We start from the raw sequence: 15,138 nt of genomic DNA, 5'->3' as shown, positions 1-15,138 counted from the left end.
CTTAGCTTGAAGTAGACCTGCGCGGAGGCAGAAAGCATAAAGAGAAATAGTCCGCATCCTACAATATTTTTTGTTAAAATTACTTTCTCACTTTAAAATGTATAATATACGCGATTTCCACGTTAAAACAGTGAAATAAATATTTAAAACAATGTAGTATCGATTCTGGAGAAATGAAACATTTGAAATGTCGATATTTCAAGATCCAGCCAATAGTATTCTTCCGCCAATTCCCAATGTCCATCGGAATCATGAGAGAGTGAAGCTCAAAAAATGCATAATATCGAAGAACTTATTTGAATTCCAGTCTTTGTTTATTTTACAAACTGATTTCTGTTTCAATCGCAATTTTAAATAGCGACGGTCAACTGAACTCTACCTGAACGGGTAAATTATAATTCGATAAATAGGGGCCTATTCATATGAAATGAGTTTGGGCTAATCGTGCCCGCGTCCTAGCATAGATGTATGTTGTTTACATGTACATTTATGTTTGAGTGTGACAGAAAGTTATGTTTTCGCTGATTAGTTTTCTTGTTAAACCTTTTTCTTTTTTCAACTTTCTGACTGATGCCAACTGTAATTGTAACTGTAATTGCACCTGTAATTAGTAAGTAACGTTAAACATTTTTGCTTTTGGTTTGCTATGCTACAATTATTCAACCAAGCATATTTTAGTTTTCAGGTGAGGAAGAAATCTCTGGTTACTTCTCTAATTTGATGCATGGGACATCTGACTCATGACAGGGGTTCAGCCAATGCCCTGTCCGGTGCTCATCGGCACTGTGAAAGGTGGAGGTTTATCAGCTCTTCTGCACAGATACACAATTGAGAAGAAAGTAGCAAAAGTGGAAAAGGTGCTCAAAAAAGGTTAGCATACATCTGGGGCTTTTATTTTATTTATTTTTTATTTTTATTTTTATTTTACAACGGTTGTACATGTTTTATTAATACTTTTTTTATATTACATCTTCCATAGGTGTGGGAGTTGACAGCATGAACCACCTTGGACAGACACCACTCTTTTGTGCATCTCTCCTTGGCTTTGCCAGTGTAGCAGAGAAGCTTCTACAGTATGGGGCAAACCCAAATCAGTAAGGTCAAACCTTCCCATAATAAACCCACGAAGCTTGTTTGAATATAAAAATAGCATATTATCTCACGTGTGATGTTTGTGTTCACCAGTCGCTGTAATGATGGAAGTACCCCCATTCATGCTGCAGTTTTCTCTTGTAATCCCTGGCTGCTGAGTTCACTGCTGGATGCTGGCGGGGACCTGCGTCTCCATGATGATCAGGGCCGGATGCCGAAGGACTGGGCTGAGGCGGGTGCTCAGGAGAACAGTCCGAAGGTGTGTGCTGATTGTTTTGATGCTGCTTTGGTTCTTTATCAATAAAATGCAGCACCAGTGCAGCCTTAAACTTTGTCTTTGTCATGACAGAGTATTTCTTTATTACAGTTTCATAGTTTCAACACATTTTGATATGTTTTTATTTAATTAAACGAGCACAGTATGTATCTGCGGCAAGGTTTGCAAAAACCCGACAGGTCTGAAGATCCATCAGACAAAGATGGCCTGCCTTAAGGGTGGGCGAATGCAGCAACGCACAGGGGCAGTAGCCGGTACCTCAGTATCTGGAGTGCCGGTTGCAGAACCTGGTCAAACGGAGGAGGAGCCAGGCCCGGAGCCACACCACAGCGCCCGGAACCTCCAAGCAGCACCAGCCTCTTCTCAAAGCAGAAAGCCAGAACAGCGTCGGGTGAAGTGGCCTGGCACTAACAAGAAGGATTGCCATCAGTTCGATGAGGACCTCGATAAAATCCATGCAACATGCAAGGGGAATGTTGAACAGAAACTCCATACCATGTGCACCCTCACAATGGGGATAGGCACAGAGAGGTTTGGCGTCACAGAAAAGCATGGCACAACTACTCCATCACTACCAAACCGGCGAGAGGTCAAGATCAGCCAGCTGAGACAAGATCTACGATCCCTGAAACGTCAATACAAGGCAGCAAAGGAGGAGGAGAAAACAGCCCTGGCTGAACTCAGAGAGATTGTAAGGAGGAGGCTCACCACACTCAGGCGGGCCGAGTGGCATTGAAAGAAGGGCAAGGAGCGAGCCTGCAAGCATAGGGCATTCATCTCCAACCCCTTCGGCTTCACTAAGAGACTCCTGGGGCAGAAGAAAAGCGGCAATCTCACGTGCTCTGCGGAGGAGATGAACCACCATCTCAGTATCACTTTTAGTGACCCTGCAAGGGAACAAGACCTCGGCACCTGCGAGAAGCTCATCGAACCTCCAGAACCAGTGGCTCAGTTCAACATCTCTGGGCCCACCTTGAAAGAGGTGAAGGATGCAGTAATGGCAGCAAGATCAAGTTCCACTCCTGGTCCCAGCGGAGTACCTTATAGGGTATATAAACAGTGCCCAAAGCTACTTGTTCGACTCTGGAAAATCCTGAAGGTGTTTTGGCAGAGAGGGAAAGTGGCTCCCCAATGGAGATCAGCCGAGGGGCTCTGGATACCCAAAGAAGAGAATGCAAGCACCATCGAGCAGTTTCGTATAATCTCGCTGCTCTGTGTCGAAGGGAAAATCTTCTTTAAGATTGTGTCCCAACGGCTAATGGAGTTTCTCTTGAAAAATGGGTACATAGACACCTCAGTGCAGAAGGGGGGAGTCCCAGGAGTACCAGGATGCTTAGAACACACAGGAGTGGTGAGCCAGTTGATCCGGGAGGCAAAGGAGAACAGAGGAGACCTTGCTGTACTCTGGTTGGATCTTACTAATGCCTATGGGTCTATTCCCCACAAGCTGGTCAAAGAAGCTCTGACAAGACATCATGTGCCAGAGACAATCCGCAACCTCATTCTGGACTACTACAATAGTTTCAGATTGAGAGTTTCATCAGGAACGGTAACATCTGCCTGGCAACGACTAGAGAAGGGCATCATTACCGGCTGCACAATCTCGGTACCACTCTTTGCTCTAGCCATGAACATGATCGTCAAATCAGCAGAGGTGGAATGTAGAGGCCCCATGTCTAAATCTGGTACTCGGCAGCCACCCATAAGAGCCTTTATGGATGACCTAACTGTGACAACAGCTTCAGTTCCAGGGTGCAGATGGCTTCTTCAGGGGCTCCAACGTCTCATCCTATGGGCAAGGATGAGTTTTAAGCCAGCCAAATCCAGGTCCCTGGTCTTAAAGAAAGGCAAAGTGGCCGACCGGTTCCGTTTTACCCTGGAGGGGTCACAAATTCCATCAGTAACAGAAAGACCAGTCAAGAGCTTGGGGAAGATCTTTGACAGCTCGCTGAAGGCCTCAGCCGCTCTCCAACAAACCAGAAACGACGTGGCGAACTGGCTCGCGGCAGTCGACAAGTCAGGGCTCCCAGGAAAGTATAAAACCTGGATGTACCAGCACGGAATCCTGCCGAGGCTTCTTTGGCCCCTTCTCGTATACGAGGTACCCATGACAACGGTAGAAGCACTGAGAGAACCATCAGCCAGTTCCTCAGGAGGTGGTTAGGCTCCCACGGTCCCTAAGTAATATCGCCTCTATGGTCAGTCCACCAAGCTGCAGCTTCCCATCAGCAGCTTGTCCGAGGAGTTCAAGGTCACGCGTGCCCGGGAGGTCTTGATGTATCGAGATTCCTCAGATGCCAAAGTCTCCTCAGCTGGAATCTGCGTTAAGACGGGAAGGAAGTGGCAAGCACAAAAAGCGGTGGACAGAGCGGAGGTGCGGCTGAAGCATGGTGTCTTGGTTGGCAACGTGGCGGTGGGACGTGCAGGCCTGGGCAGTTTTTCCAAGCCACGCTATGACAAAGCAAGAGGGAGGGAGAAGCGGCAGTTAGTGCAGAATGAGGTGCGGGCAGAGGTGGAGGAAGAGCGCCTGACCAAGATGGTCGATATGCGACAGCAAGGCGCCTGGACTAGGTGGGAGAACGCTGAGCAGCGCAAGATCACCTGGGCAGATTTGTGGAGCTCTGAACCATTGCGCATCAAGTTCCTCATCAGTTCGGTGTATGACCTTCTACCCAGTCCATCCAACTTACATCGATGGGGCTTGGTAGACTCACCAGCATGCCAACTGTGCCAAAGGAGTGGCACACTGGAGCATATCCTCAGCTGCTGTCCAAAGGCTTTGGGAGATGGGCGGTACCGCTGGCGCCATGATCAGGTCATCAGGACTTTGGCAGATACAATCACCGCAGCGATTCAGAGCAGTAAGAGTCAGCATCCCTCCAAGTGTACCATCTCCTTTGTCAGAGCTGGGGAGAAGGCACAACAGCAGCCACGCTCCCCAGGTGGGCTCCTCGCCAATGCAAGAGACTGGCACCTTCAAGTGGACCTGGGAAGGCAGCTCAAGTTCCCGAATTACATCACGGCCACTTCACTCCGCCCAGACATGGTGATAACATCTGAGTCGACCAGGCAGGTGGTCATAGTGGAGCTTACTGTCCCCTGGGAAGACAGATTGGAGGAGGCAAATGAGCGTAAGAGAGCCAAGTATGCGGAGTTGGTGGAGGAGTGCAGGAGCGGCGGCTGGAAAGCACGCAGTGAGCCAGTGGAGGTCGGTTGCCGGGGCTTTGCTGGACAGTCGTTGCTCCGAACACTCAAACTCCTTGGAGTTAAAGGTCAGCTGTGCAGACGAGCCATAAAGAACATCTCTCAGGCTGCCGAAAAAGCCTCACGATGGCTGTGGATCCGGAGGGGTGATCCGTGGAGTAGCATGCCACTTGGACACAGGCCGGGGACTGATCACCCCCGGTAGGGTCGCCCGGGCGAGGGTGTCTGTTGATTAAAGACCCGAAACACCTGTTGACCTCTGGTTCTTCACTGATGACGTGTTCAAGTAGCACTAGACGGTGTATGTTAGAACCATAGTAATAATTTCTTTGTATATGCACCGCAGTGTAAAGGCGTCATTAGACCATTAATTATTTTTTATCTACAGATGCTTGCTTTTCTGAAGAAATGTGAGTCTCAAATGCAGAGCTTGCTGCAAACCCATCTATCCAGGGATGCGCGTACCACCCCGACCTCCTCAAAGACACTGCTCAGCTCTCCATCCCTGCTTAAGCTTTTGCGTCCTTGGTAAGATCTGCAGCTCTTCTCTGGCCACCTCATCTTTATCAGTCAGCACTTTCTGTTTTAAGGCTTGAATACACGACTTTCAAAACCTTAACAGATTTTAAAACACTTCAATACTTTGTAAATAGTTACAGAGAACCAGAATGCAAATCAAAGGAAAATATGTGCAAACATTGTGAAGGGTTCTTCAGCCTGTAGTTATAGTGTCATTTAGAGAAAGAGAAAGAGACTATACCTAGAACAGTGATTCAAGACTCTGATTGTACAAAAGTAAAAGTAAAGTTTTATTTGTGTTTGTCCTTCTCTTTAGGGCATCTGGGCTCACTCATGAAAATAAAATAAATTATAAGATGTCTGCCTGTGATATGACGATGCAGTGTTTTGGCTATGGAAAGGTATGCGTAAACATTTTTTTCTCTCTTGCAAATATTTTGAGAAGATTAAACCTGAACGCACATCACATTTTTTAGTAATATACATAAATGCTTTCATGTTTATTAACAAACATGTTCTAAATCCTAGACTACGATTATAAGGATTATAAAATGAACATTCCCCTTTCCATTAGCATACTAAATCTACTAAACACAATGTACTTTCATGTTGACAGCTATTAATCACATCGAGCTGTTAAGATGTTGTTCTGTAATCATTGCAGTTATACTCTGAGAAGCCAGAGTTGGGTCTGGGACTGGCTGCTTCTGTGCTCTTGATAAGTGACAGTGATTTAGCTCAAGCTAACGATGAGCCTCTCAATTCCTTTATGTGTGGATCTTTCATACGTATGACCAAGTAAGACATTGTAATCAAGCCATGACCTTTTATTGAATATGCATGAAGTCAAAGGACAGATTTAAATGGATATACAGCATTTCCTTACAGCAAACGTAATCCTTTTTTTTAAAACTGCGCCTTAGTTACAGTTGGAAAGGATGTCGTGTCACTGTTAAAGAGCTGCATGATCAGATTTTGCAACACTACGAAGAGCGTGATGGTCTCCTGGACCTGCTCATTTCTGAGCAGGAGTATTGCTGGTAGGACAATGAACACTCTTTAAAAGCTACAAAAGAGTTTGACAGTGAACATATGTAAAAGACTGTTATTAATATAACTTCATTTAGGTGATAAGTCTTTCTGTATCATTTTGTAGACAATATGAAACATTATTTGCAGTGCATTCACCTCTGTAATGTTATGTATTTTTGAGTGAAACTGAATGAAATTTGTGAATGCACTGCAAATAATGTTTGCAAAAACATATTGGGCTGTGATGTTATTGGTTAATATTACAGTTTTATGCAAAAGTTTGGGAACCCCTTGCAGAAAATGTGAATAATTTTAACAAAATAAGAGAGATCATACAAAATGCATGTTATTTTTTTATTTAGTACTGTCCTGAGTAAACTATTTTACACAAAAGATGTTTACATATAGTCCACAAGACAAATAAATAGCAAAAATGATTAAATAATCGCCTTCAAATGTTTGGGAACCCTTGGTTCTTAATACTGTGTGTGGTTACCTGGATGATCTACGACTGTTTTTTTTGTTTTGTGATGGTTGTTCATGAGTTCCTTGTTTGTTCTGAACAGTTAAACTGCCTGCTGTTCTTCAGAAAAATCCTCCACGTCCTGCAGATTCTTCAATTTTCCAGCATCTTGTGCGTATTTGAACCCTTTCCAGCAGTGACTGTATGATTTTGAGATCCATCTTTTCACACTGAGGACAATTGAGGGACTCAAACACAACTATTAAAAAAGGTTCAAACATTCACTGATGCTCCAGAAGGAAACACAATGCATTAAGAGCCTAAGAAAACTTTTGAACAAGATGATGTCCAAATTTTTCTTATTTTGTTGAAATTTAATTTTTTTTCCATTTAGTACTGCCCTTCGGAAGCAACAGAAGATACTTGCATGTTAAATGCATGACAAATTAAGTACAATTTTCACCCCCCGGATCTTAATGCATCGTGTTTCCTTCTGGAGCATCAGTGAATGTTTGAACCTTTTTTAATAGTTGTGTTTGATTCTCTCAATTGTCCTCAGTGTGAAAAGATGGATCTCAAAATCATACAGTCACTGTTGGAAAGGGTTCAAATATGCAAAAGATGCTGGAAAACTGAAGAATCTGCAGGACATGGAGGATTTTTCTGAAGAACAGCAGGCAGTTTAACTGTTCAGAACAAACAAGGGACTCATGAACAACCATCACAAAACAATAAACAGTCTTGGATCATCCAGGGAACCACACACAGTATTAAGAACCAAGGGTTCCCCAACTTTTGAAGGGGGTTATTTAATAATTTTTGCAATTTTTTTGTCTTGTGGACTATATGTAAACATCTTTTGTGTAAAATATTTTACTTGACAGTACTAAATAAAAAAATAACATGCATTTTGTATGATCTCTCTTATTTTGTCAAAATTATTCACATTTTCACAGATTCTGCAAGGGGTTCCCAAACTTTGCATAAAACTGTATATTGGTTATTATTATTTTTCCTGGCCCGCACAGCTGTTCATCAAAAAAGTATTTTTAAAAAAGATAAAGATATCACTTTGATGAAGGATAATTTTTAGAGTTATATATTATAGAGATAAAGGAATCTATGTTATTTTAGTGTCATTGAGATCCTATTATAGCTTTTTTTCCCCTTTTTTTGGTTTGCATTTTTAATTGAATATTTATGTTTTAGTAATTTTGTAGTTTATATATATATATATATATATATATGTCTATACAGTATTTATTCATTTGTATTTCAGTTTTAGTTTAAACTAAATGAATTTATAAAATTTATTTTATTTAAAGGGGAAAAAATATATATTTTTTTAATGGTTTCTGTTTTAGCTATAGTTTTAGTTACCTATAACAATAACACTGTTTAGAATCATGCACAATTCAACCAGTGACATGTTTCGACAGATTTATTAAGGTGCAATTTAATTTAATGTTGACAGAAATGGAATACTTGAATTATGGAATACTTCCCCAAAATGGAAATGTTATCATCATTTACAGAAGTAGTTCAAAACCTGTATTATTTTTTTCCTGCATTGTTATTTGTTATCTAAATACACTGTGCAGTAGCAACGGTTACTATTATATCCTGTGCAGTCAGCTGTCTCACCCGCACCTGCTGCTGCTGATGGCTGTGAGTATGTCTGTTGACCTGGACAGCACAAAGCTGGTCTATGAGAGAGTAAATGTGGGGTCCCTGTACAGCCTGCTGCACCAAAGGGTAATATTTGACATTTCAAAAAGATTTATAAATGACGGAGAAGTGGTTTTATCTTAAAATGTGTTTGTTGTTTATTTCCACACTCTGCAGCGGGATGAGTTTCCTCTCCTACAGCTGGTTGACCTGTTATCAGTGGTGCTACAGGTGTGTGAGGTGTTAATGTACCTGCATGGCCAATCTCTGGTGCTCCGGGCCCTTTCCTCACACACTGTACTCATTGTGTACCCTGGAGTTGCCAAAGTTACGGGCCTCGGGTTCATTATGCCCAGGTACACCGTCCTCACTAAGGGCACATACAGTATTAAAATATATAGACTCTATATATTTAAAATAACTTGAATTTAGGAAATGTGTAAATTAAATGGCTTCTATTCATAATGGACACAGTTTGTGATTTTCTTTAGTTGTTTGATATGCCTTTACCCTCTTTTCCAATTGCAGTGAGGGAACGACCCCTTACACCCCAACTCCTGTTCCTTTACCTCTCAGCCTTATCAACTGGGCAGCTCCAGAAGTGATTAGATGTAGAGCATGTACAGGAAAAGCTGATCTCTATAGTGTGTGCACCCTTATACAGGAGATCTATACAGGTACCTTCATGCATGCGATGTAAACTGTAGTGCTTGTGTAATAGATCTTGCTTTGTTTTGCTAGCTTGCAACTTGTAAAGCAGTTATATTACTTTGTGCAGATGCTTTGCCATGGGGCTCCACAGACCCACGCTGGATAAAACGGTCGGTAGAAGCCGGTCAGGCTCTGATAGCAAACCCTGCCGTGCCTGAGCCTTATTACCAGTTCCTGCAGGCGGGCCTCCAGCACAGAGCCCAGCACAGGACCAGCAACCTGCACGATTTGTGCTACAATCTACGCTGTTATATAAGGGTTTGTACAGTGGTCCAGTTCTGATACTGTATCTCATAAGTATGTATCGGTGCACATGTAACATGCTTGATTTTCTGGATGTGCACTACTGTTCAAACGTTGGTGGGTGACATGATAGAAAAATGTAAAATCAGTAAGTAAAATTATTTAGGATATGTTATACAAGGTGTTTCCAGATATAGAGAGTAATATACAGTATATCAGCATGCAATCTAATCTACAACAGGAGATAAGAAGCGAGAATACGAGAAGTGGATGGAACTCATGGTCAGCTCTTCAGAGCATCCCTGGATGGAACACTGACATTAATGCGGCGAGAGAGCAGGACAACTCTGGTGAGATTTCCATTCAGTCATGATTAGGGAAAGTTTTAGAGCATGTTCGCTTTTGTGAGAAAGTGTCTGTTAAGTACATTAATTTAATGTAATACATTAACATAGTTTGTCCTATTCTTTCCTCTTAGTATATCAGCACTGCAGGACTGCAGTACACAATGAGATCCGGGAACATCACCTGGAAGGAATCTACAAAGATGAAGAGGAGTCCACCACAGACACTGATGACCTCCACTGGGATATTTCGCATAGAGACGTCACTGCTTTGCAAGAATGGCCAACTACTCATCATACTCCACTTTCTGAGGCACCTTGTTCTAACTATAGTGATACAGACAAGGATCAGGCAATTAGTCGCTCTATCTCAAAGCATACTGGCTCCATTGTTCTCAACCTTAAAGTGTCTCAGGTTCTTCTACAGCAGGCTGAGCAGAGTCTGGATAGCGTAGAGGCGGCCCAATTGGGCGCCCCATGCTTCGATGAGGTGGATACTGTGATGAAGAGGGTGAACATGGAAAAAGAGTGCAGTAATGGTGTTGGGAAGGCTGTAGGGCCACCGTTTAAAAATTATATTCCCAACTGGACCGTTAATGCAGATGAGGAGGTCAGTCAGTACAGCTCAGCTCAAGATGAGAGCTTCGAGAGCACATCCCATCCTAGTAGTGTACAGGTAAGTGTCACGTTTGATCAGTTTAATGTACCCTTGCTGAATAAAAGTATTAATTTCTTAAAGAAAGAAAGACAGAAACTAAAGTAAATGAGAGAAACATATCACCAACAGAGGTCACCTACAAACAAAAAAGGAATAGCAATCAGTAAAGCTTAATGATTTAAATAATTTACAGAAAAAATATGAGGAAAAAGCTTCACTTACAGGAGGAGAACAGGGACTTGAAGAGAGGACAGCAACAGACAGGACGTCAAAAGTCTGAGAGGTACAACAGTATAAGAGCATTAGCAGAAAAAGACTAATATAAGTCAAAAGGAGAATGATAGATGGATGGCAACAACAGGAGGATATATATATGAACAAACAGGCAAGAACGTGACAAAAAAATAAGCAAATACATCTCTTTCTTTCAGGTTACATGTGCAACTTGGGTTGTCGGAGACTCAGAAAGATGGCTCACACCAATCTCTTGAAAAACACTTCCAATTAAAACCCTCATGGACCAGTGAGAGACAACAGCCACACCATTCATTATCTTCATGTGCAATTTATCCAGTTCAAAGACTGTCTTAGAGGTGTCATGTGACCTGTTGTGTGTGTCCATGCAGGTGAGGTTAGTGAAATGGTGGCCCTAATGACACGTGGGCGATTGGGGTCACCCTTGAGTGCTTTTGGCAGCAGTGACAGTGAGGATGTAGCAGAGCAACAGCTCCACCTACAGGACAAACATAGTGTGAACGGCTACCAGGAATCTGAGATCCAGGAAAGCACTGATCTGGAGCAACTATTCAAGAGTTTTGCCGGTAATAGAGCTGTGCCTGAAATTGCTGTTAAAGGGATAGTTCACCTAAAAAAGAACATTTTGTCATCATTTACTGACCCTCATACTATTCACCCCCTTGCTACTAGTTGGTTACCCACATTCTTCAAAATATCTTCTTTTGTGTTCATCAGTAGAAAGAAACTCATACATGTTTGGACCATTTTTGGGTGAACCGTCTGTTTATGATATTTCATTTAGTGTTTTATTTAGGTTCAAATCAATATTCAATTCCATTTTTATTTTGAAAAATGTGTTTAAATGCTATTTAATGCCAGGTATTCAGAGTGACAGTGAGGAGAGCACAAATTACCACACTATCAGTCACACGTTTGATGTGACCAATGGAGTGCTGGAGGCCACAAGCCAAACAGAGGTGATAAAATATGACTTTTACTTATTTTTGTTTTGTACCATTAATGTTTCTTTATTTTTTAATTAAAACACAGCCACCCACATTTACATAGGAACATTCAGCATTCTTTTTTACATGTAGAATTTTTAAAGGTACAGTAACAAAAACAGGTTTTTTTTTTTGTATAATAGTCTGTTTAATAAGGCCAGTGTGAGTTCAATAAATCGTCATTTAAAACAAAATTAAGATTGTTGTATGACTTAAACCTTAACATTATAGGTGGAATTCTAGAGCAAAATGCTATAAAAATGCTAAATATGTACCCTTTAATGTATGTTGTGTCACAAGGATGAGGGAAGTTCAGATGGTTTGGACTGGACACAGACACAGCAATCTAGCATGTTCTACACACCCAAACATCAACTGTCCAACCACGTATCATCTGGCGAAGAGCGCTCTCAGGTGAAACTAGGCAATTTTAGACATTTTTTGGACATTCTTTATATAATGCAAAAAAAAGAGAAGATTAGGCATTTGTCTTGAACAATAAAAGATGTAGATTTCCTCTACCCTGTATGTTTTTTTCAGTCACTGAGCTCAGAGGATGAGTTGGACGTCACAGTGGAGGTGTGTCGACCCAGCACATCTCCAGCAGAGGGAAAACAGGCTGGTGACAACAGTCCAAGTGGTATGCAGATCAAAACAGCCTGCAGTCAATTGCATTTCCAGTTTTTTGGGTAACGTTTGTCTTTTTTATAACCTTTATGTCACCCTTTTTCATCTAGAATACCAGCTCGCTCAAGAGGACTCAAAGGAGTCTGAATCCATTACTCCAGTGAACAGGTGTATTCCTACCATCAGGTACAAGAAATAGAGCATCTACCACAAAGCTCAGTAACATTATTGTAATGTTATTTTTATTAATTGTTAAGTTTTGGGGTCAGCAGTGGAGTTGAAAATTCAGCTTTGCTATCACAGGAATACATTAGTTTTTAAAATATTAACATCTTTCACTTTTGATAAATGTATTTGTATGTAGACGTATGAGTCTTTTGTCATTAAAAATGAAATCTTCCTTTGGCTGAGTCTGTGCTCTGTGTTTTGGTCATTTTGTTCGATCAGTTGTTTGCCAGACCTGGCTGATATTGCAGACCTCTCCAGCATATCCTGTTCACCAGCCCATCAGCTAGAATGGGTGGAGTCAGCTGAAGCCCTGCCTATCCCTCTCAGCAGAGGACATCCACCCTGTAACAGCACCCCACGCAGCCCAAAAGGTACAAAGTGAATCAGAAAAATGTAACATAAATCAAGATTCAGAATATGTTCAGTTTTCTAATTGTGAATGCGATTTAATTACAGGCCATAGGACACATCTTAAAGATGTGCAGGTTGGCACTGAGCCCCTTCCTCACCTCCAGAGCTTGTTGGACACGTCACCATGGGGCAGTGCTCCGTCCAATACTGTCTGCACAGAGAGTTACGCCACAGTCAGCGCAGGAGACAGCAGCACTGTCAGTCAATGAATCATGATATTTGAATAATATGTTTGTGTCAACAATCATATCAGTATCGGGCAATAAATATGACTTTTTATGTTTTCCTTATCAGTCCAATAAGTAAAATAGACTGATATACAGCTGACAATTCATACTCAAATAAACACCCCAGATTGTTTATACCAGTTGGCATAAATAATGTTAAACCTAAAATGTCTACTTAGAGCCTGATTTTTTCCAGGGTACACAGGCATTTTATTTCTATAATCTTATACTTGTTATACTTGTGTAATTTTTAACTTACATAGTGTAAAAGAATGTTGGCAATGTATTAAAAATAAGAAGTAAAAAATAAGTTAAAAAGAATAACGGTAAAGTTACAAATAAATACAGAAAATAATGATGAAATAAAAGGTGATGCAAAAATTAATTTAGCAATAATTAATTGATTTTGTTTTATCATGTAATTTATTCCTTTATTTTCCTTTTATTTATTTATATTTATTTGATTTATTAATTATCTATCTATCTATCAAGAGGCTTTTAAGGTGGGTGTTTTTTTTTATAATATCTTTGACCTATATTTCAAAAGTATTAATCATTTCAGTTATTGCCAAAAATTTCAGTATCAGTGCATCTCTGATTTCTAATATGACCCTGGACCACAAAACCAGTCATAAGGGTCAATTTTTGAAAATTGAGATTTATACATCTGAAAACTGAATAAATGAGCTTTCCATTAATGTATGGTTTGTTAGGATAGGATTTGGAAGACATTTGAGATACTGAGCTGAGATACTGTACAACTATTTGAAAATATGGAATCTGAGGGTGCAAAACAATCAAAATGTTGAGAAAATCACCTTTAAAGTTGTCCAAATGAAGTTCTTAGCAATGCATATTACTAAACAAAAATTAAGTTTTGATATATTTACAGTAGGACATTTACTAAATATCTTCATGGAACATGATCTTTACTTAATATCCTAATGGTTTTTGGCATTAAAGAAAAATCGATAATTTCGACCCATACAATGTATTTTTGGCTATTGCTACAAATATACCCCAGCGACTTAAGACTGGTTTTGTGGTCCAGGGTCACATATGTGCTTTTAAATGTCATCTTTACTGGCATAATATGATGGCACATTCTAGCCATCAAATATCTTCAGTATTATTATATGTTTTATGCATTTGACTGACATCTCCTCTGTGTGTTTTCACAACTTGAATTCACTCAAAGCTTTTTTAGTAAAGACAATTTCTTTATATTATATACAAATGCTTATTGTTGTTGTTTTGCTGTAGAAGCTTACATCTGATAAATGTAAATGTACCATTATCTTATTTCTGCATCAGTATAATCACAGCTGAAGCATTTATATTGATATCCTGCTTCTCTTTTCAGACAAATGCCTCTGTGTCCAGCGTCCTGCAGTCTCCAGTGAAAATCAACATCTTTAAGGATGGGAGGAGGAAATAGACTCTCCTTCCAGCGGTAATGCAGAGTTCACCACTGCCAGCTCTGGAGCCAGAGAGACCACTGAGACCAGCCAGGGGACCAGTGAAGAGACAGAGCATCCTATTGGTTTGACAGTTTGTTGTTCATTGCAATCCTTTTTCAAACTTAATCATTGGATATATTTGCCATGACGTGAGAATCAAACTGTTTGTTTGTGTTTCCTGCAGAGAATAATGATGTGGGTGAGGAGGGAGAGGAGGCAGGTGATGATGACCGTCAGACTCTGAACGTCAATGTGAGCAAGAGTCCTCTGATGAAAAGGTTTTTGGTGATGGAGACATTGCAGAGAAGATTGAAGGGTGTGAGGGTGAAAACCCATGTCAGATACATGGTAAGACAGAGCTACAGTAGGGCTGTGTTTTTGTTAACTTCAATGAGGAATTGAAGTAATATGTTTCTGTATTTTCAGACCATCATCCAGATCGCAACCCTGCTGATAATGCAAACTCTCAGAAAAGAGATGAGTGTCACAACCTTGATGAAACTGAGAGGTAAAACCCCCAAAACTTTGACACAGAGAGGGCAAAAAAAGAAAAACTGACATATATCAGAGTGAAATGACTTCTATTAAAATTTAGAATAGTCTGTTGGTTTTTATGGGGTGGATATTTATATATTTTAATTGAATAATTTGTTCACTTTTTTAGATCCATGTTAGTAGGTTCTATTATTTGTTTTTTTTCCCTCTCCTTAAACTAAAATGAAGTTGCTTCTTC

General features: G+C 40.7%; 1 protein-coding gene across 3 annotated transcripts; it reads left to right on the top strand.

Annotated features, from left to right (window-relative positions):
- The first annotated feature begins 215 nt into the window (after positions 1 to 215).
- Positions 216 to 14,914, top strand: LOC131548481 (uncharacterized). Of its 3 annotated transcripts, none has more exons than XM_058789779.1 (26): positions 216 to 387; positions 686 to 870; positions 980 to 1,094; positions 1,186 to 1,351; positions 4,962 to 5,101; positions 5,409 to 5,493; positions 5,757 to 5,890; positions 6,016 to 6,132; positions 8,219 to 8,342; positions 8,433 to 8,611; positions 8,784 to 8,932; positions 9,034 to 9,224; positions 9,451 to 9,559; positions 9,688 to 10,229; positions 10,424 to 10,494; positions 10,643 to 10,734; positions 10,838 to 11,032; positions 11,328 to 11,425; positions 11,753 to 11,866; positions 11,993 to 12,092; positions 12,190 to 12,265; positions 12,527 to 12,678; positions 12,764 to 12,915; positions 14,309 to 14,488; positions 14,590 to 14,753; positions 14,832 to 14,914. In XM_058789779.1, the coding sequence occupies exons 2-24, from the start codon at positions 741 to 743 to the stop codon at positions 14,381 to 14,383; spliced, it is 3,306 nt and encodes a 1,101-aa protein (XP_058645762.1). In that variant the 5' UTR covers positions 216 to 387; positions 686 to 740; the 3' UTR covers positions 14,384 to 14,488; positions 14,590 to 14,753; positions 14,832 to 14,914. The 3 variants fall into 3 exon arrangements, with proteins under 3 accessions (XP_058645762.1, XP_058645760.1, XP_058645763.1); XM_058789777.1 differs by having other exon boundaries at positions 679 to 870; XM_058789780.1 differs by having other exon boundaries at positions 217 to 387; positions 679 to 870; positions 10,436 to 10,494.
- Positions 14,915 to 15,138: the final 224 nt, after the last annotated feature.

This window comes from Onychostoma macrolepis, chromosome 10 (assembly GCF_012432095.1).
Source record: "Onychostoma macrolepis isolate SWU-2019 chromosome 10, ASM1243209v1, whole genome shotgun sequence".
Taxonomy (NCBI): domain Eukaryota; kingdom Metazoa; phylum Chordata; class Actinopteri; order Cypriniformes; family Cyprinidae; genus Onychostoma; species Onychostoma macrolepis.
This window is presented reverse-complemented; position numbering and strand designations above follow the sequence as displayed.

Excerpts from the sequence above, each read along its gene's own strand:
- LOC131548481 (XM_058789779.1), top strand. The coding sequence starts at position 741 with ATGACAGGGGTTCAGCCAATGCCCTGTCCGGTGCTCATCGGCACTGTG. Across the intron at positions 8,343-8,432 it reads ACAGCCTGCTGCACCAAAGG|CGGGATGAGTTTCCTCTCCT; the intron begins GTAATATTTGAC and ends CACACTCTGCAG. Across the intron at positions 9,225-9,450 it reads ATCTACGCTGTTATATAAGG|GAGATAAGAAGCGAGAATAC; the intron begins GTTTGTACAGTG and ends AATCTACAACAG.